This window comes from Hemibagrus wyckioides, linkage group LG18, assembly GCF_019097595.1.
Source record: "Hemibagrus wyckioides isolate EC202008001 linkage group LG18, SWU_Hwy_1.0, whole genome shotgun sequence".
Classification (NCBI taxonomy): domain Eukaryota; kingdom Metazoa; phylum Chordata; class Actinopteri; order Siluriformes; family Bagridae; genus Hemibagrus; species Hemibagrus wyckioides.
The window spans coordinates 21,555,478-21,577,449 of NC_080727.1; the positions used below are offsets into that span (position 1 = coordinate 21,555,478).

The window sequence follows — 21,972 nt, forward strand, 5'->3', positions numbered from 1 at the left end:
ATCTGTCTGACTTTGTTCATTCTTTTCTTTGTTTGTTTGTTCATTCATTCCTTCATCTGTCTGACTTTGTTCATTCTTTTCTTTGTTTGTTTGTTTGTTCATTCCTTCATCTGTCTGTCTTTGATCATTCTTTTCTTTGTTTGTTCATTCATTCCTTCATCTGTCTGACTTTGTTCATTCTTTTCTTTGTTTGTTTGTTCATTCATTCCTTCATCTGTCTGACTTTGTTCATTCTTTTCTTTGTTTGTTTGTTTGTTCATTCCTTCATCTGTCTGTCTTTGATCATTCTTTTCTTTGTTTGTTCATTCATTCCTTCATCTGTCTGACTTTGTTCATTCTTTTCTTTGTTTGTTTGTTTGTTCATTCCTTCATCTGTCTGTCTTTGATCATTCTTTTCTTTGTTTGTTTGTTCATTCCTTCATCTGTCTGACTTTGTTCATTCTTTTCTTTGTTTGTTTGTTCATTCATTCCTTCATCTGTCTGTCTTTGATCATTCTTTTCTTTGTTTGTTTGTTCATTCCTTCATCTGTCTGACTTTGTTCATTCTTTTCTTTGTTTGTTTGTTCATTCATTCCTTCATCTGTCTGTCTTTGATCATTCTTTTCTTTGTTTGTTTGTTCATTCCTTCATCTGTCTGACTTTGTTCATTCTTTTCTTTGTTTGTTTGTTCATTCATTCCTTCATCTGTCTGTCTTTGATCATTCTTTTCTTTGTTTGTTTGTTCATTCCTTCATCTGTCTGACTTTGTTCATTCTTTTCTTTGTTTGTTTGTTCATTCATTCCTTCATCTGTCTGTCTTTGATCATTCTTTTCTTTGTTTGTTTGTTCATTCCTTCATCTGTCTGACTTTGTTCATTCTTTTCTTTGTTTGTTTGTTCATTCATTCCTTCATCTGTCTGTCTTTGATCATTCTTTTCTTTGTTTGTTTGTTCATTCCTTCATCTGTCTGAATTTGATCATTCTTTTCTTTGTTTGTTTGTTCATTCATTCCTTCATCTGTCTGTCTTTGATCATTCTTTTCTTTGTTTGTTTGTTCATTCCTTCATCTCTGTTTTTGTTCATTCTTCCCTTTGTTTGTCTGTCTTATTTTTTTAGTTGCTTTGTTCCTTATTTCATTCATTTATCTGTTCATTTCTTCTTGCGTTCATTCATTAGTTCATGTTTGTTTTTTGTTTGTTCATTCCTTCATCTGTCTGACTTTGTTCATTCTTTTCTTTGTTTGTTTGTTCATTCATTCCTTCATCTGTCTGACTTTGTTCATTCTTTTCTTTGTTTGTTTGTTTGTTCATTCCTTCATCTGTCTGTCTTTGATCATTCTTTTCTTTGTTTGTTCATTCATTCCTTCATCTGTCTGACTTTGTTCATTCTTTTCTTTGTTTGTTTGTTCATTCATTCCTTCATCTGTCTGACTTTGTTCATTCTTTTCTTTGTTTGTTTGTTTGTTCATTCCTTCATCTGTCTGTCTTTGATCATTCTTTTCTTTGTTTGTTCATTCATTCCTTCATCTGTCTGACTTTGTTCATTCTTTTCTTTGTTTGTTTGTTCATTCATTCCTTCATCTGTCTGTCTTTGATCATTCTTTTCTTTGTTTGTTTGTTCATTCCTTCATCTGTCTGACTTTGTTCATTCTTTTCTTTGTTTGTTTGTTCATTCATTCCTTCATCTGTCTGTCTTTGATCATTCTTTTCTTTGTTTGTTTGTTCATTCCTTCATCTGTCTGACTTTGTTCATTCTTTTCTTTGTTTGTTTGTTCATTCATTCCTTCATCTGTCTGTCTTTGATCATTCTTTTCTTTGTTTGTTTGTTCATTCCTTCATCTGTCTGACTTTGTTCATTCTTTTCTTTGTTTGTTTGTTCATTCATTCCTTCATCTGTCTGTCTTTGATCATTCTTTTCTTTGTTTGTTTGTTCATTCCTTCATCTGTCTGACTTTGTTCATTCTTTTCTTTGTTTGTTTGTTCATTCATTCCTTCATCTGTCTGTCTTTGATCATTCTTTTCTTTGTTTGTTTGTTCATTCCTTCATCTGTCTGACTTTGTTCATTCTTTTCTTTGTTTGTTTGTTCATTCATTCCTTCATCTGTCTGACTTTGTTCATTCTTTTCTTTGTTTGTTTGTTTGTTCATTCCTTCATCTGTCTGTCTTTGATCATTCTTTTCTTTGTTTGTTCATTCATTCCTTCATCTGTCTGACTTTGTTCATTCTTTTCTTTGTTTGTTTGTTTGTTCATTCCTTCATCTGTCTGTCTTTGATCATTCTTTTCTTTGTTTGTTTGTTCATTCCTTCATCTGTCTGACTTTGTTCATTCTTTTCTTTGTTTGTTTGTTCATTCATTCCTTCATCTGTCTGTCTTTGATCATTCTTTTCTTTGTTTGTTTGTTCATTCCTTCATCTGTCTGACTTTGTTCATTCTTTTCTTTGTTTGTTTGTTCATTCATTCCTTCATCTGTCTGTCTTTGATCATTCTTTTCTTTGTTTGTTTGTTCATTCCTTCATCTGTCTGACTTTGTTCATTCTTTTCTTTGTTTGTTTGTTCATTCATTCCTTCATCTGTCTGTCTTTGATCATTCTTTTCTTTGTTTGTTTGTTCATTCCTTCATCTGTCTGACTTTGTTCATTCTTTTCTTTGTTTGTTTGTTCATTCATTCCTTCATCTGTCTGTCTTTGATCATTCTTTTCTTTGTTTGTTTGTTCATTCCTTCATCTGTCTGAATTTGATCATTCTTTTCTTTGTTTGTTTGTTCATTCATTCCTTCATCTGTCTGTCTTTGATCATTCTTTTCTTTGTTTGTTTGTTCATTCCTTCATCTCTGTTTTTGTTCGTTCTTCCCTTTGTTTGTCTGTCTTATTTTTTTAGTTGCTTTGTTCCTTATTTCATTCATTTATCTGTTCATTTCTTCTTGCGTTCATTCATTAGTTCATGTTTGTTTTTTGTTTGTTCATTCCTTCATCTGTCTGACTTTGTTCATTCTTTTCTTTGTTTGTTTGTTCATTCATTCCTTCATCTGTCTGACTTTGTTCATTCTTTTCTTTGTTTGTTTGTTTGTTCATTCCTTCATCTGTCTGTCTTTGATCATTCTTTTCTTTGTTTGTTCATTCATTCCTTCATCTGTCTGACTTTGTTCATTCTTTTCTTTGTTTGTTTGTTCATTCATTCCTTCATCTGTCTGACTTTGTTCATTCTTTTCTTTGTTTGTTTGTTTGTTCATTCCTTCATCTGTCTGTCTTTGATCATTCTTTTCTTTGTTTGTTCATTCATTCCTTCATCTGTCTGACTTTGTTCATTCTTTTCTTTGTTTGTTTGTTCATTCATTCCTTCATCTGTCTGACTTTGTTCATTCTTTTCTTTGTTTGTTTGTTTGTTCATTCCTTCATCTGTCTGTCTTTGATCATTCTTTTCTTTGTTTGTTCATTCATTCCTTCATCTGTCTGACTTTGTTCATTCTTTTCTTTGTTTGTTTGTTTGTTCATTCCTTCATCTGTCTGTCTTTGATCATTCTTTTCTTTGTTTGTTTGTTCATTCCTTCATCTGTCTGACTTTGTTCATTCTTTTCTTTGTTTGTTTGTTCATTCATTCCTTCATCTGTCTGTCTTTGATCATTCTTTTCTTTGTTTGTTTGTTCATTCCTTCATCTGTCTGACTTTGTTCATTCTTTTCTTTGTTTGTTTGTTCATTCATTCCTTCATCTGTCTGTCTTTGATCATTCTTTTCTTTGTTTGTTTGTTCATTCCTTCATCTGTCTGACTTTGTTCATTCTTTTCTTTGTTTGTTTGTTCATTCATTCCTTCATCTGTCTGTCTTTGATCATTCTTTTCTTTGTTTGTTTGTTCATTCCTTCATCTGTCTGACTTTGTTCATTCTTTTCTTTGTTTGTTTGTTCATTCATTCCTTCATCTGTCTGTCTTTGATCATTCTTTTCTTTGTTTGTTTGTTCATTCCTTCATCTGTCTGAATTTGATCATTCTTTTCTTTGTTTGTTTGTTCATTCATTCCTTCATCTGTCTGTCTTTGATCATTCTTTTCTTTGTTTGTTTGTTCATTCCTTCATCTCTGTTTTTGTTCATTCTTCCCTTTGTTTGTCTGTCTTATTTTTTTAGTTGCTTTGTTCCTTATTTCATTCATTTATCTGTTCATTTCTTCTTGCGTTCATTCATTAGTTCATGTTTGTTTTTTGTTTGTTCATTCCTTCATCTGTCTGACTTTGTTCATTCTTTTCTTTGTTTGTTTGTTCATTCATTCCTTCATCTGTCTGACTTTGTTCATTCTTTTCTTTGTTTGTTTGTTTGTTCATTCCTTCATCTGTCTGTCTTTGATCATTCTTTTCTTTGTTTGTTCATTCATTCCTTCATCTGTCTGACTTTGTTCATTCTTTTCTTTGTTTGTTTGTTCATTCATTCCTTCATCTGTCTGTCTTTGATCATTCTTTTCTTTGTTTGTTCATTCATTCCTTCATCTGTCTGACTTTGTTCATTCTTTTCTTTGTTTGTTTGTTCATTCATTCCTTCATCTGTCTGACTTTGTTCATTCTTTTCTTTGTTTGTTTGTTTGTTCATTCCTTCATCTGTCTGTCTTTGATCATTCTTTTCTTTGTTTGTTCATTCATTCCTTCATCTGTCTGACTTTGTTCATTCTTTTCTTTGTTTGTTTGTTCATTCATTCCTTCATCTGTCTGACTTTGTTCATTCTTTTCTTTGTTTGTTTGTTTGTTCATTCCTTCATCTGTCTGTCTTTGATCATTCTTTTCTTTGTTTGTTCATTCATTCCTTCATCTGTCTGACTTTGTTCATTCTTTTCTTTGTTTGTTTGTTCATTCATTCCTTCATCTGTCTGTCTTTGATCATTCTTTTCTTTGTTTGTTTGTTCATTCCTTCATCTGTCTGACTTTGTTCATTCTTTTCTTTGTTTGTTTGTTCATTCATTCCTTCATCTGTCTGTCTTTGATCATTCTTTTCTTTGTTTGTTTGTTCATTCCTTCATCTGTCTGACTTTGTTCATTCTTTTCTTTGTTTGTTTGTTCATTCATTCCTTCATCTGTCTGTCTTTGATCATTCTTTTCTTTGTTTGTTTGTTCATTCCTTCATCTGTCTGACTTTGTTCATTCTTTTCTTTGTTTGTTTGTTCATTCATTCCTTCATCTGTCTGTCTTTGATCATTCTTTTCTTTGTTTGTTTGTTCATTCCTTCATCTGTCTGACTTTGTTCATTCTTTTCTTTGTTTGTTTGTTCATTCATTCCTTCATCTGTCTGTCTTTGATCATTCTTTTCTTTGTTTGTTTGTTCATTCCTTCATCTGTCTGACTTTGTTCATTCTTTTCTTTGTTTGTTTGTTTGTTCATTCCTTCATCTGTCTGTCTTTGATCATTCTTTTCTTTGTTTGTTTGTTCATTCCTTCATCTGTCTGACTTTGTTCATTCTTTTCTTTGTTTGTTTGTTCATTCATTCCTTCATCTGTCTGTCTTTGATCATTCTTTTCTTTGTTTGTTTGTTCATTCCTTCATCTGTCTGACTTTGTTCATTCTTTTCTTTGTTTGTTTGTTCATTCATTCCTTCATCTGTCTGTCTTTGATCATTCTTTTCTTTGTTTGTTTGTTCATTCCTTCATCTGTCTGACTTTGTTCATTCTTTTCTTTGTTTGTTTGTTCATTCATTCCTTCATCTGTCTGTCTTTGATCATTCTTTTCTTTGTTTGTTTGTTCATTCCTTCATCTGTCTGACTTTGTTCATTCTTTTCTTTGTTTGTTTGTTTGTTCATTCCTTCATCTGTCTGTCTTTGATCATTCTTTTCTTTGTTTGTTTGTTCATTCCTTCATCTGTCTGACTTTGTTCATTCTTTTCTTTGTTTGTTTGTTCATTCCTTCATCTGTCTGTTTTTGTTCATTCTTCCCTTTGTTTGTCTGTCTTATTTTTTTAGTTGCTTTGTTCCTTATTTCATTCATTTATCTGTTCATTTCTTCTTGCGTTCATTCATTAGTTCATGTTTGTTTTTTGTTTGTTCATTCCTTCATCTGTCTGACTTTGTTCATTCTTTCTTTTCTTTGTTTGTTTGTCTGTTTGTTTGTTTGTTCATTCCTTGATCTGTCTGAATTTGTTCATTCTTTCATTTGTTTGTCTGTCTTAAATTTTTTGTTTGTTTGTTTCTTCATTCATTCCATCATCTGTCTAACTTTGTTCATTCTTTCTTTCCTTTGTTTGTTTGTTTGTTCATTCCTTCATCTCTCTGTTTTTCATTCTTCCCTTTGTTTGTCTGTCTTATTTTTTTAGTTGCTTTGTTCCTTATTTCAGTCATTTGTCTGTTCATTTCTTCTTGCGTTCACTCATTAGTTCATGTTTGTTTTTTGTTTGTTTCTAGTAGCTTCAGTTGAGTGAAACACTGAAATGATTTTTGGTTTTTGTATTTTTCAATACTGATTTTCAGCCAATCCTTTTTTTTACGTTTAAACTAATTGATTCGTCAAAAAAAAAAAAGAAGAAATGGGAATTTGTCTCTGTCAAATAATAGTAGAGAAATAGAAAGTTCATCTGGCCAGCGTTTCAGCACATTAAGCTCTTCAGTGATGCACAGGAGTTTGGAGTAAGCGAGGCCAATTACAGGAAGTCACATAATATGAAGAAGCCACGATTGTGTGTGGAAGCTCTGAATGAAGGAAAAGAGAAAAGGACATTGAATTGTAAAACTCCATCTGATAAAATTGCAGCAGTGAATGGCTTTAAAAAAGCCATTTCTGCTCTTCCTATTTCCTTTCTCAAAAAGAGAGCAGAAATGGCTTTTCTAAAGATATTTGTTAAATAATGGCCAATCTTTAGACTTGTACTGCCTTTATTTACTACTATCTAGAGAAAGAAAAATCAATATATGTTGTGTTTCTTTACATTACTCACATCAGTGTGTCTGGGATTTACTTTTTTTAATGTTTTATTTTAAATTTTATAATTATTCCTTTTTGTATTGCCTCTGAAAAATCACTTTTTACCGTGATCCATGACTTGATTCCTGAGCAAAGGTTTTTGCTACACTGACTCTTTATATTATTTGTGTTTTCCTATACAAAACGAAGGACGTTACTATTAAACAGGGAGCGACTGCTCTGTAGACAGCGAATAAATGAGGGTAAGAAGAAGGGCATTCATATACTCTTTAACTAAAAAGCGGTGACTGTAAAGAATTTCGATTCGATATTCTTTTTTAGTCTGAATGACTTCGTACCAGCCGAAGCCGAATCCACAGTCGACTACAGAAGACTACAAAAGGGACAGATTTTTGGAATTTATTTTGCTTTGATGGACCGATTTACCTGTACCCACTCCTGAAGGAATTCCTCCTGTAGTTTTTTAAAGCTAAATAAAATGAATGAATAAAATGAATATCTACAACGAGGCAGAGTGAATTCCTTCATGATCCCGAACTGAGCCTCAGCTTGCACGTTTTCCACTTTCGTAAATAGTAAATTTACAGTGTATCCTAAAAAGGTGCAGTAATCTGTTACTAGTAAATATTAGTAGTTGCCCAACCCCTAGTATACTGCATACAGTCAGGTCCATAACTATTTGGACACTGGCAAAGGTTTTGATATTTTAGCTGTTTAACACAGTATATAAGAATGTTTAGAAATTGAATAATGAGTATGGGGTCAAAGTGCAGACTTTCAGCTTTAATTGTCTTTTGTAATTACCCCCTAAGTACTTTGTCCATTAGCTGCTCAGCTATCTCATGGCTAGGTGTGTTGCTCCTTCAATATTATTCCACTTAAGCAGTAAGTAAGCAGAGAAAAGGTCTAGAGTTTTTTTGTTAACTCTTAACACGAAATCCAAAGAGCCCGTGAAACAAGTCATCAATAGGCTGGAAAACTCAAACCAACCCATCAGTGAGAGAACAAAAATATTATGAGTGGCCAAATCAGCTATGTGGTGTTCTCAGGGACACCAGAATCCTGGAGGATCACAGAAAACAAGTGATGAAGAAGAATTGTTTCCCTGGTGAAGAAACAAAGAGCCAGATCAACAAACACACCCAAGAGGAAGGCGTATCTGTGTCAAAGTCAACAATCAAGAGAAGCCCTCACGGGAGTATGTACCGAGGCATTACCATTATATCTACATATAAGTTTGGTCCATACATTCTGAGACAGCATTCCATGGACAGATAAGACACAGAACTTTACCAGAATGATGGGAAGAGTATGATGAAAAGAAGAAACTGCTCATGCTCTGAAGCTTGAACTGGTTCCCTTGTATACACCGATGACGTAGCAGCTGACCAAAGCAGCAGAATAAATTCTGAAGTTTGTAGGACTATTTTATCTGCTCAGATTCAGCCAAACACTTCAACACTTATCGGTCAGTGCTTCAGTGTTGAGATGTGGACAATGACCGAAAGAACACTTCAAAAGCAAATCAAGAATGCGATGGTCAAGTCAATCATTTGATTCAAATCCAACTGAGCATGCCGTTCACTTGCTGAAGGCGAAGCTGAAGGCAAAACGCCCCAAGAACAAGCAGTAAATGTCTGACAGGGCATCACCAAGGAAGAAACCCATTTTCAGCCTAATGATGGCTTGCTTCACTGGCAGTGACAGCTCTCTGGACTTGATATAGAGAGTTTAACAGAAACATATTCCAAATTCAAACAAGTGAACTCAACTCCAGACCTTTTATCTCCTTACTTAAGTAAATCTTAGGCTCCCTTTTCACTTTCTCAGGATATGCAAGAGCTATAGTTGTAGCTGTGATACAAGCAAAAGAGGAATATATTTCAGACAAAATTTCACTATTTGAAGGGCTTTCCCAGGTCGCCATACACTTACAATAAAATATTCACTTTGATGAAGTGAGCAGCAATTAGACCTACAGCTAGATGTAGACTAGAGCGAAACTAGAGGATGTGAGTGTTATGCACCCCCGGAGCTCGTGAAACTGGTGTTGAGAGAAAGCAGGACCTGTAGAATTTCTGTTTAAACTCCAGGACTGGTGCCTCCAGAGCTGTGAACTGTGAAGTTGTTCGTAACAGGATTCTGTATATGACCAGGTTTGGTTTTCTCCTTTGGGCTAGGCACTTAACTCTTAGTGCCTCACCTGGAGCTGCTTCACTGCTCCAAGTCATGGTACTTTTCGGGAGAACGGGTTTCTCCTTTTACTAAGATGATAACTGGATTGCTCCTATGCAAGCTTGCTACATGTTTCTGATGTCTTATTGTTCCTTCTTATCAACTCCAGCAGCTGCTCCTTCAGCACTGTGAGCTAGGAGCAAGCAAGGAGCCAGCAATTTTAATTAGATCTCACGATAATGATCACTTGGGTGACCTACTGTACATTAACATACCATTAACCGCAGTGAAAGAAAATCAGTTTTTCCTGACACTGCTTTTGTTCGGATGTGTTATTCGTACAGCTAGAAAGACAAAACACCTCGGTTAACATTCATAAAATTAAACAAACTGGGAACTGAAACCTAGAATGCACAGCATGGCAGCTCTAGCCTAATGATGGATAGAGGATACAGCATCTATAGTAATACCTGGGAGGTTTGTCTGCCATGTTCAACTCCAGACTCTGAAAACGTGTCTGGATCTTTCACACAGCTCTGGTCAGGACACACTCTCTGCCACGTTGTAAGGATTTTATTTGATTTTATTTCGCTCTAAAGGCTAATAAAAAATAACTGCAGGAGGAATTCCTTCAGGAGCAGGCAGGACTGTGATTAAACAGCTCACACACATCTTTCCCCAACATGCCAAGTCATATTAAAGGTTTAACAGTCTAAGAAACCACAATGAAACAAAACAAAGGATTTGTTTTTTTCTCATGTGGTCTTGTATAGTTGACTGTAGAATTGGCTTCATGCAGGCTGAAATACACTATAAAGCCAAAAATATATAGACACCTGACCATCACACCTGCTCTGTATAGCCACTGGTATATGGACACCCAGTTCCGATGAGTTCCTGAGTTTCAGGTGTTTCAGCCACATCTATTTCTAACAGCATAAAATAAAGCACAAACCTTAGCAGTAAAATGGGTCTTTCTAATGAGCTCAATGACCTGGCAGCTTTGCCACAAGTCAGTTTCCAAAAGTTAAATTTCTGCCCTGCTACATCTGCCCCAATCAACTGTAAGTGCTATTTACTACATTATTAAAAATGAAAGTGTGCAGAATAACCACAGCTCAGCCATAAAGCAGTAGACCATGCAAATTCACAGTGAGGGGCTGCCGAGTGCTGAAGCACATAGCGTGTAAAAATCACCTATCTTCTGCTGTGTTACTCACCACAGAGTTCCAGACTGCCCCTGGAAGCAAACTCAGAACAAGAACTGTGCATCGGAACAAAACAGGTTTCCATGGCCGAGCTGCCTCACACAAACCTGAGATCACTGCGCGGGTTGCCAAGCGTTGGCTGGAATGACGTGAATCGCTGCCACTGGACTCAGCAGTGGAAACATGTCTTCTGGAGTGATGAATCACACTTCACTGTTTGGCAGTCTGAAGAATCTGGGTCTGCTGTTTGCCAGGAGAACACTACCTACAGGAATGCATTGTGCCAGTGATAGTTTGGTAGAGGAGAGATAATGGTCTGGGGCTGTCTTTCAGTGTTTGTGCCCATTAGTTCCAGTAAAGAGAAATGTTAATACTATAGCAGACTAAGATATTTTAGTCAATTGCATTATCCCAGCAGTGCTTCCTGTTCCACTATGACTCTGTCCCCTATGCACTAAAAACAGTCCATTAAGGCATAGTTTGACTCCAATGGCCTGCACAGAGCCTTGACCTCAATCCAGCTGAAGCCCTTTCGGATAAATTAGAATGTTGATTGAGAGCCAGACTTTCTCATCCAACATCAGCGCCTGATTTCACAAATGCTTTTTTTGACTGAATGAGCACAAATTTCACAGACAGACTCCAAAATAATTTAAAAGCCTTCCCAGAAAAGTGGAAGCTGCCCTAGCCTCCATATTAATCGCCAGGGTTTTTGAAATGAGATCTGTCCACATATTTCTGACCATACAGTGTTCATCCATCAGACTGCCAGACAGTAATATGTAATTCATCACTCAGGAGAACGCATATGGCGACACTTTGCACCACTCCTACTGACACTTAGCATTGTGCACAGTGATGTTAGGATGTGTGCAGCTGCTTGGCCATGGAAACTGATTTCATGAAGCTCCTGACACACTTCTTGTGCTGATGTGACTTTCAAAGGCAGTCTTAAACTCTGTAGTTAGTAACACGACACAGGATAGGTGATTTTACGCGCTATGCACTTCAGTACTCGGTGGCCTCGCTCTGTGAGTTTGTGTGGTCTACTGCTTAGTGGCTAAGCTGTTGTTGTTGCTAGACACTTCCATAACAGCACTTACAGCTAACCGGGGGCAGATCTAGCAGAGCAGACATCTCACAAACTGATTTGTGACATAGGTTACAGTGTCACATTTAAAGTCACTCAGCTCTTCACTACGGCCCATTCTACCAAGGCTCTGCATGACTATGTGCTCGATTTTATGCAAATGTTAACAATGTTTATAGCTAAAACACTTGAACTCCATGTCCTTTAGTGCATATAATGTATTTTCAGACTAACAAAGAACATTTAGTGCTTTCTTTTCCATTTTTCCACCAACCTAACACATCGACAGCTTCCCTACTCTACACAAAAGCTAACATTAAGCAAATCAATTGGGACATATTGATTGGAATAACACTGAAGTCAAATTAAACACTGCAATAGAATACTGTTTGTATTTGTGTGGTGGATTTCAATTAATTCACATCGCCGGCGGCTTTCGTGCCTCCAGCACCACGTATGTGTTTATGAGATCAGATTGGCTAGCAGATCAGCTAGCAAGCTCACCCAATCACTAGAGATGCCACTGATATGATATCCAGCTAAATCCAGCAAAAACTGGTCTATCAGATATCAGAGAAATAAATAATGAATTTAATATGATCGGGTGAAAATGGAAAAGATTAGAATTGGATTTGGAAAACATTTTTATTTTATTTATTTGATATATATATATATATATATATATATATATATATATCAAATAAATAAAATAAAAATGTTTATATATAATCACAATTATCGGATCACAATTTTGATAGATACTGACCACTGCAGACCGGGAACACCCCACAAGAGCTACAGTTTTGGAGATGCTCTGATCCAGTGGTCTAGCCATCACAATTTGTCCCTTCATCAAAGTCGCTCAAATCCTTACACTTGTCCATTTTTCCTGCTTCTAACACATCAACATTAAGGACAAAATGTTCACTTGCTGCCTAATATATCCCACCCACTAACAGGTGCCATGATGAGGAGATCATCAGTGGCACTTCACTGGTCACTGCTCAGAATATTATGACTGATCTGTGTATATCATGAATTCATTTTGCTGAACATGATCAATTTGATTCAGAGTGATTCTGAGTATTTACATTCCTGCCTCTCAGTGTTTTCACACCTCAAAAACATACCACCTCGGATGTTCAACTAAAATTTCTACCCTCTCCTACTTATACAGATGGTCCTGCAATGTTCTGGCACATTTCAGCTTAGTCCAAGCCCCGTCTTAAGCGACCTTTGAACTTGTTATTGTCCACATTTTCAGAAGAAATGTGACACAGCCAGTGAGTCATGCTACATCGTGACGTTAATAATCAGAGGCAGATAGGAAGCTAACTGGACCAGAGTTCTCCTCGTGCCCAAGATGCCATGACCATGATGATCTTCTGTTACTCTGTATGTAGCCGTGGCACCGTTTACACACCTTTCAGCCCTCTCGTTTTCAATAATGGTGGAAATATTATAAAAAATAAAATTGTGCTATCACAGCTAGAGCTAAAGAGGATGCTCTTATAGATGTCTCATTAGACATATCTCAATCCTCATGCTTCTCTAATTTGTGTCTGAGGCAGATGTATCATTTGATGATTTGTTCAATGTCTGGCTCCGCCGTAAACATTTGTGTCTGGGGTTAGGCACCAAGAGGACTGTGGATCCCTGCAATAGGATGTGCGAGACCTGGGTTCACGCTGTAATTGCAATGCCATGTTGCCATGGTAAGCGCAAAAGGCAGCAGCAGCCTGACAATAGTGACTGAGCTTCTGTTTTCAGGAAGGGCTTTCAGATAAAATAGTGCTTTGATATTAAAAAGAAAATGTTTTATGAATGCTTGGGAAAATATTTATTTGAAAGTTTAGCATTTCTCTCTGTCTCGATTTTTAATAAATTGCACAATTTAAGAGTTCTGCTGAATAAATAAAACGAATGTAAATGCTAGCAAGACAAACTGACTGATATTTATACGATCGCGGTGAAGAAAATAGTCTTGGCATCAGTTCTCGCTACAGGCTTCAGAAAAATGAGAGATTTGCAGAAATACTGACAATTAGCTGTTACAGGTTGAGGACTAAAAGCAGTTTGCTTTACATTTCAGTGTAGGCTGACTAAATTCAAACCATCTGCTATGGAATAATAATAATCCCAGGAAATTTGGCAGCACCTGTGTTTTTGCTAATCATATTCGATTTGCAAAGAAAAGCACAAATCCACATTAATCCAACAAATGCTAGTACAGAAATATTTACATGAATTACAGAATTTCAGAAACCCACTTCTCCAAATTCTTACATTAAATTGTCTGGAAAATCTGACCTTTTCCCTGACTTTGCAAATCTGCTTTCATTTAAATAGTGGTCTAGAAATTGAAATAATCAAAATACTGACCACTTTCTTTCTATTTTTCAAAATGCTAAAATGTTCTGTTGATTCACATTCCCAGATGCTCAGGGTTGTCTCAGACTTTTGGACCTCACTGTATCTGCCTGGTGCACTGAAACAAATTGTACTGGACTAAATATAAATTTTTCGGCAACAGCTATAACAGCTCTTTTTAAATAGTTTTCATTGGGTCAGTAGCTTTCCTCACTGTTCTGTCACGCACAGATATGGTCAGGTATGCTGGGGATGCTGTGAGAAACCCTGTGGGATTGCTAAAACGTGTCTAAAACTGGTTTACTGGTTTTCAAACACCAAAAACTGAAGGGTGCTACTGAATGTCTGTGAGGAAGCCTGGGAAAACCCACTGGATGTCACAGTATATTAACAACATGACGAATAACGATATTAAAATGTGGAGTGATGGGATTCACCATGGGGTAGAGAGTTTATATATCGACCCCGCCACCACAGGGTGAACCCCATCACACTGCAGGGACTATTTATGTCTTCTACACAGTTGTTCCTTTTCTGCTATGCCACAAATGTTTAACAAACACAGTGATTAAACAATGTACAGTCAGAGCGATTTGAATTGGGTTTGCTATGGGGTGTATTTAACACCTTTTACCCCATAGCAAACCCGATTTAAACCTCTGGGACTATAAATTCAAATTTTACAATGATTAATCGCTGTGTTTGTTAAACGCTTGAAGGGAAGTAGTAGCTGAGTGGCTAAGATGTTGGACTAGTGGAAGAAGGTTGTGAGTTTGAATCCCAGGTCCACCAAGCTTAATTGCTCGGTTGTATAAATGAGATAAATGTAAGTCGCTCTGGATAAGGGTGTCTGCCAAATGCTGTAAATGTAGCATTCTGGCTTCCTATACAATAGACTATTTCCAGAAATTTAGCCTAGGCACCAAAGCAGCAGGTTAAAAAACCAAAGCATATACATTAGCCTATGGTTATCACAAAACAATACACAATGTGTGTGTGTGTATATATATATATAATCACTAATAATAACTGCTGTGTGACATCACTAATAATAACTACCATACTTATCGAATGTCATTCACTGACAGATTTTATTTCATAACTCGAAACATTCTTTATTTTTGTTCCTCGACAGAAAGCTAGGGCTTATCATTTAAGTAGGAATAAAGCTCGAGTGAGATTATTAATGTAAGACAGGAGGAAAGGGGGCGGGGCTTTCTGTGTGTCACTTCACCCTGCAGAGACATCCTGTTCTAGTGAATTCAGATTAATATGTATGTTGGCAAATGATGTAATTGATTTAATTGGAGAATGCTCTTATTGTGTATTATTCAGTGCTAACTCTCGCACCCTGGTTTTAAATTGCAGATTACCTGCACAAAATGTGTAAACGCTGGCAAGTCTGTGAACCTTGTAGGTACGTGTGATTTTCCTCACACAATGAAGGTTACACTTTGATCGCATTGTTGAACAGATACGTGCTACAGAGGAGCAGACTTCAACTTAATATGTACAGTGTATTCAGATATCAGGTGTGAAAGATATCTGCGATGCTCCTGTGATGCTGAGCTGAATCTTTAAAAGCAAATGCTTTCGGACTTTTAAAATGCGGTTAAGACACACAGAAAAGTGAAAGATCTTTCAGCTCTCAGTAATGCCTGCAATTTCTCTATCTTGGAGAAAATGTTCTCCATACGAAGGGTTTTCCCAGGACGCCACACATATTTCTGACTTACTGAGCAACTCGCAAATCCCAGAATTACAGCAAGGCACAGAAAGAACACTGGCTCCCTTTTTCTTTAAGTCAAAGAAATCTCACAGTGGAAAAAAAACTGAAAAGAAAAAGCCAGTGTTTCTCTCACAGACTGACCAGTCTAGCAGCGTTTGATCTGGCAGCTCAGTCAGGGAGCAGGTTGAGAAAAATGAGTCGGTTCCTTCAGCGGGCAAAAGTGGTTCCAGCCTGTATTATGTTTGCTTTTCTCCTTTGTCTTCTGCAATAGCACTTGTCTTCTGCAAGACCAACACTGTGTTTTCTGATCAAAAGCCCAGCAGCACAGCTACCATGGTGGGAAGCTGCTCATGCACTCAGTTTTGATTTTCTTTTTATTTTTAGTGGTTTTGACATTTAAAAAAAAAAGCATTTCCTTCTTTGTCTTTTGGACCTCTAATTGCATAATGTTGGTTGGTCCTGAGTCCATGCTGGTCAGCAGTTAAGCATAGTCCAATCTGAGCAATGTGAATGATCAACAATTTTAGTGACCGGTTTCCTACTTCTCTTTCATCTACTTAAATTTTTTCCTGTGTTTAATGCCACGTCTTTTACTTGGGAATTGATGCTGTAATTTTCCTAATACGGTCACATTGTCGTGGCTGATTACGGAGCTCCGGGTGCTGCCATTGCTTTTGGTTTTATAAAAACACAAAATAGAAAAGCTCTTAGGATTTGCTCTGTTCTGGGGTAATGGCCACATTTGAAGAAGTTAAATATACTGTTATAATGGCTTTGCTGCTAGATTTGGTGATTTTGTAGGGCTTTTATTTTAAGAAAGAGATTGCCTTATACTTGATGTAACTCTCCAGCTAATATCCCCAATCACAGATAGGCACTGTTCCCCAATGTCCAATCAATAGTCACTATTCTTTACAATATCCAATGACAGATCAGCACTGTTTCCTAATGTTCAATCAGAGGTCAGTATTTTTTCATAATGTCCAATCAGAGGTCACTGTTGTTTCACAACATCCAATCACAAATCAGCATTGTTTCCCACTGTTCATTGTCATTGTTTTTTCATGACATCCAATCAGAGGTGACTATTTTTTCACAACGTCCAATTACAGATCAGCTTTGTTTCACAATGTCCAGTCAGAGGTCACTATTTTTTCACAACATCCAATCAGAGGTCACTTTTGTTTTCACAATCTTCAATCAGTGGTCACTATTTTTTCACAACGTTCAATCAGTGGTCACTATTTTTTCACAACGTTCAATCAGTGGTCACTATTTTTTTCCACAACGTCCAATCAGAGGTCACTATTTTTTCACAACGTTCAATCAGAGGTCACTATATTTTTCACAACATCCAATCACAGATCAGCATTGTTTGTCCAATGCATGTCATTGTTCATCATTTTTAAAATCGTTTCTTGGCAATAATTAAAGTATAAGTAAAAGGATAACACACACCGAATAAAAATAATCCACTTTGGCGTGGTGATGATATCACAGCAACCAGCATGGATTATTTTTGGAAACAGAAAGCATGGCCCAGTGTGTCTTATTCCATTTATACCACTGCCATTTGATATTAAAGATCATTTTTCACTTGTTAATGATCGACACGTTGTGTAATGTTATGGATCATTTCCTGTTATGACTCACATTACAGCGGCTATAAAGTCACTAACTCACCGAATCACAACTCATCATGTTATTAAGAAACCAGATGGTGTGACCTCCTCTGTCCTGAAGCCTCTGACACTGGAGACTCCTTCCATAAACCTTAATGGTTTAATTAGACTTCCCCATATCAACAGCACTGTTTTACTTCCACTTAGTCCACTTATTATCAGGTTTGATTAGATGGAGTAATGAGCAGTTACTATGGAAACAGTAAACAAGTACATTAATAAAAAGCTATTATTGATGCTATAGCTTTTAGCCGGTTAAAAGTGATTCCATCCTTAACACCTTCCTCTATATTGCTTGTGATTAAAGCTGATGACTAAACCCGTCCTTCTTCATGTCTCACGTTCTGATATGTAAAATTATCATGACGAATCGATGAATATGCAAATATGACATCATCTTCTCATGGTTTTTTTTTTTTTTTTTGTGCATTAGCTATTTTCCTGGCAACCCTGATCCTCTTTTAGATTTTATCTAAAAGCCCAATATATGGAACGGAATGATGTCAATGTCAGTGCCATCCTGACTTCAGAAAAGAAAAAATAAATACATAAAAATTGCTGAATGAACTGAATATTTGACAACCAGGTGTCTTAAGCTGACAAACACAAAACTTTTTTTTTTTCTTTAGAGACACTTTTCTAAACACATCATTTATCATGCTAATGAAGACGCATGCACATGTGAGTGTTATGAGCCAGTCGTTACTAATTATGTCGTCCTGAAACCCGGCTTATCTTCACCTAGTCCTGTAATCACCACCACTAATGAAGATTGACAAGTCTGTTAGCGGCAGTGGAATCAAGTTGTATCTAATTATTGCGTTAGACAGGGAAGCTGATCGATCTAAATTTGTTCGGTGTGGCACGCTCGGGCGTTTGTGATGCCGTTTTGCTAACCCTGACTCCTTGGGGTCAAGACTCGTTGCAAATCCGGTCAAAATATTATTGTGAAGTGAACGTTCCGTGAAATCATGGGAAAATATGCATAAAATCTGCAAAATACAGTAGTTATTGCCCCACCCTGGTAAAAGAAAAAAGAAAAGGGAAAAAAAGGAAGAAGAAGAATGAAATAAAATGGTACCTCGAAATATTATTAGAAGAGGCATAAATATTGCATTTGAAAAGCACAGATTTCATAAAACACATTTTTATAACAATCAGATTTGAGCAGAATTTGAACACATGATAATAGCTAGAAGTTCTAGGAAAGCCAAACAGCTAGAATGCCCCCAGAGCGTGGGCCCTGTGCATTCTGTGGGCAGTGAGAGACTGACTGAAGCACAGCAGGACCCAACCAGCGTGAGAGGGAGATCAGAAGAGTTTTACCTGCAGCTGCAGTGGCCTTCAGTGGAGCAGGTCCTGGGGCTGGCCAGTGGACAGGACAAGGGTGAGGCGCACATGAAGGACACACAGACACACACAGTAGAGAATGAGAGGACACCGAACCAGCGGGATAGGGTCGGGAGAGGAGGAAGGGAAAGGGGGGAGAATGGGGGGAGGAGGAGGAAGGGGAGAACAAGGCAAAAAGCAAAAAGGTTAATTTTTTTTTTTTTGGATAGTGGAAGGGAATGAGTTAAGAAAGCAAAGAGACAGAGAAGGAAAAAAAAAGAAAAGAAAAGAGAAGGGGGGTACAGGGGCCCATACCTTGGCTCTTTAACATCAGGTGCGCCAGACCTTGAGGGAAAGAACAGAAAAAAAAGGGAGAAAAGGGAAAAAAGAGGGTCATAAAGAAGGCACGGGAAAAAAAAGCAAAAAACATTGTCACAACGTTTGGCTGCAGTTTGTGACAGACATCCTGAGGCGGACATGGATGCCGAATCAAAACCGAAAAAAATAACTGAGGAGGGAGGTTTTACAAAAAAAAATAAACAAATAAATAAATAAAAACGAACACACACTTCATCAGGGTAAGGGAGTAAGAGGTGTGAGGAGGGGTGGAAAGGAAAAAAGCATTTCATTCGGCGCAGGCACCCGAGGGCGCTTGCTCACATAAATGCTTTTTTTCCTAATGGAGCACATATTTAGTGTTTGGCAGACAGCATTCCTTAGTTCATACATTTTTATGCTATAGCAGAGGCAACCATAAATACTGCAATTGAAAGCCACAGATTCATTAAAAAATAGAAAAAATAAAGAGAGAGCGAGAGCAAGAGAGAGAGAGAGAGAGAGAGAGAGAGAGAGAGAGAGGAAAAAATAGGAGGGGAGTATCTCATATAAAGCAGCTGAGACAGAGATAAATCCCGCTCCACGCACCCAGCCTACAGGATGTCGGGTAGCAGGGTGCGCTAGATAACCTGCCCGGACTAACCGGAACTCCTCACCAACACGCAGGAAAATAAAAGCCTGGCAGTTGATTCAGTGCTGTAATAATGTCAGCTCCTTGGCAGCTCTATAGCCATCAATTACCCGACCAAAAAAAGCACCAGCCATTATCCGAGAGCGTGCGTTCTATAATCATCGCGCTGTTGTTGTTTCCGAGGATTAATGTGACATTGAACAGGATGAAAATACTCCATGCAAATGCGCATCCGGAGGAATTGTAAGACTAGCCCATAGACGAGGTCAGTTTGGAAGATGGTCAGAGGAAAAAAATGAACGCTGCAGTGACTCCAAGCCCACAAGGGCATGCTTTCGAGCTAACAGCCATCGTCTAACCTGTTACCGCATAGAAAAGAACAAATAATAAATAAACAAATAAAAGGAGCTTTAATAAACATGTGCGAAATCTCGGCACACGCCGGCAGAGTTGTGCTTTCTGAATTCTTTCGACCCTTTTGACACAGAACAGAAAGCACCATTTCCTGGTACTACAGGAAATGACTGACAGCCTGACTGTTAACACGTGTAATTATAGATGAAAAATTGTAAGCATGTCTCTGAAGCTACATTAGCAACCAGCCCTCAGGGTCTGAACACTTTTTTTTTCCCTGCGAGTGCAGCCAACATTGCATTTCTGTCACAGCATGTCCTAGTTATACTCCTATTTGTCCACTAGCTTTTTGTTTTTTTTTCCCCCAACATCATTCACTGAAAATGTTTTTCATTTTCATTCATATATTCAGACAGCTTTAAATGAAAATACTGCCTATTCAACCGAAGGACTCGTGTCCGACGACACCTTTATTATTTCTCGATTTCGTACCAAACATGAGACTTTTTTTAATTTCAGCAAATTGTCCCCAAGAGGCCATTTCCAACTAAATTAAGTATTCCTCCTTCCAAATTTGGCCGTAATCATTTCACCCTTGGATGAGCTTTAGCTATTTGAGCCAGACAAATCCCGCCCACACTGACTGATGGATTTAAACGAGCATCTTACTCTCCAGATATGTAACACTTGGTTATACACTTGGTAAAGTTCCATCATAAGCCAAAGCGAGAGCTGTCAGGTGCTTGGCTGAGCAGATGGTTGCCAAAATCAAAGCAACAACAAACACTAGTCAGTGCTTGGACCCCTATTAAAGAGTAACAATACCTCGATTTCATTAAAAATGTTATGCAACAGAAATATTAGCCATCCCGGTTAACCTCAGCGGCACCGAACAGCACTGTAACATAAGGTGATTTATAAAGACTGTGGGTTTTTCCTTACGGAGCTTAGTGCGGTTTGAAAAAAAAAACCTCTTACTAAATGCCCTGCAGTAGTGTAATGAAGCGGCTGAGGTCAAAGCCATGGCCTAGCAGTTTACCTTCCATGATTACTCACAGTATCATATAAAACCCAGCTTATGTCTCATTAAGCAAAACTTCTTTCCCCCTATGGTGAATCATACTGCATTCAAGATGAAGTTTAAATTAATAAGAGAATAGTGTCTGGGTTTCATCACCATGTTCTCAAGGCCACTAGATGGAAAAAAAAAAATCCAGAATTAGACTGACCAGCACGGACGCGAGCTTCATTATGTATGCATTTGATTTTAGCAGAGGGAGTGGGTGTGATTACGGTGCAGAGTTTCTGCATCATTGTTCTCACTCGCTTGACGCTGAGCGAGAGATTCCTGGAAAAAAATTCCCCAAGGTCCCATCAGCCGCATTGCCACTTCCATTCCGGCACAAATAAAGCTCACTATTAAAGAGATAACTGAGCTGAGGAACAGATAATCGTGAAAGGTGGCAGTGTACTCGACTCCATTAAAATAACAAAGGGGTGCCTGTTGGAGGACTGAAACCTAAACATTCGTTTTTGTCAATAGCCTGCAATTTTCACAGTGTGGGAAATAAATGAGTGGATAAAATATAGTCGTTTTCCCAACTGATTAGTAAACTTTGATTGTTAAAGAAGCGCAGTAGAAAGGAAATCTGTGCTTTGGAGCTTGATCTGGGGCGGAACTACCGCGGTGCAGCTCAGGAGGTCCCGGGCACTGTGTGGCTAATTGTTTACACTGAACTGTGGAAATGTGGATAACAGCACCATCCATCAGTTCAATTACGCCATTTAACCACTCATGCTCATCCTTCCACCTTTTAGAAGCAGACAGTGAATGCCAAAATAAATCTACTTCCTGGTTACAATTTACTTTTCAATTATACCGAACGCATTACATCCAACTAAGACGTAGTGCTTGGTTTTGTGCTAATGTTTTTGGAATGTTTAAGCCAGCCATGGTGTTCCTGATTTGTAGAAATCTAGAAAGTATATTATATGGTATCTGTCTCGTTTTAGAAGCTCCTTTTAACTGGATTTTTCATCTCAACAAAGCACTAACTGTTTACAGACCAGAGAAACCCAGTTTAACCATTCAGGGGGTAACAAAGTCTTGCCAACTTTCACATTTCCATATGCTATTTCTGTTTAAGACATCTTCCTACTAAATTGAGTAAATTTCTGTGTTTGACCGTTGCTCTCAGTTTGA

General features: G+C 37.4%; 1 protein-coding gene across 9 annotated transcripts in view; it reads right to left on the reverse strand.

Moving 5' to 3' along the window:
• nrxn2a (neurexin 2a) overlaps positions 1-21,972 on the reverse strand; it is a 359,408-nt gene that overhangs the window by 246,390 nt on the left and 91,046 nt on the right. For 5 of the 9 annotated variants that reach the window (XM_058415329.1, XM_058415328.1, XM_058415327.1 and 2 more), the window contains exons 4-5: positions 18,764-18,793; positions 18,446-18,484 (exon numbers count right to left, since the gene is read on the reverse strand). The exons of 2 other annotated variants lie outside the window; for them this stretch is intronic. In XM_058415329.1, coding sequence (XP_058271312.1) covers positions 18,446-18,484; positions 18,764-18,793 — 69 coding nt within the window. Of the gene's footprint in view, positions 1-10,260; positions 10,350-18,445; positions 18,485-18,763; positions 18,794-21,972 lie in introns of those variants that run through there. 2 more of the 9 variants (XM_058415324.1, XM_058415330.1) reach the window with 2 other exon arrangements.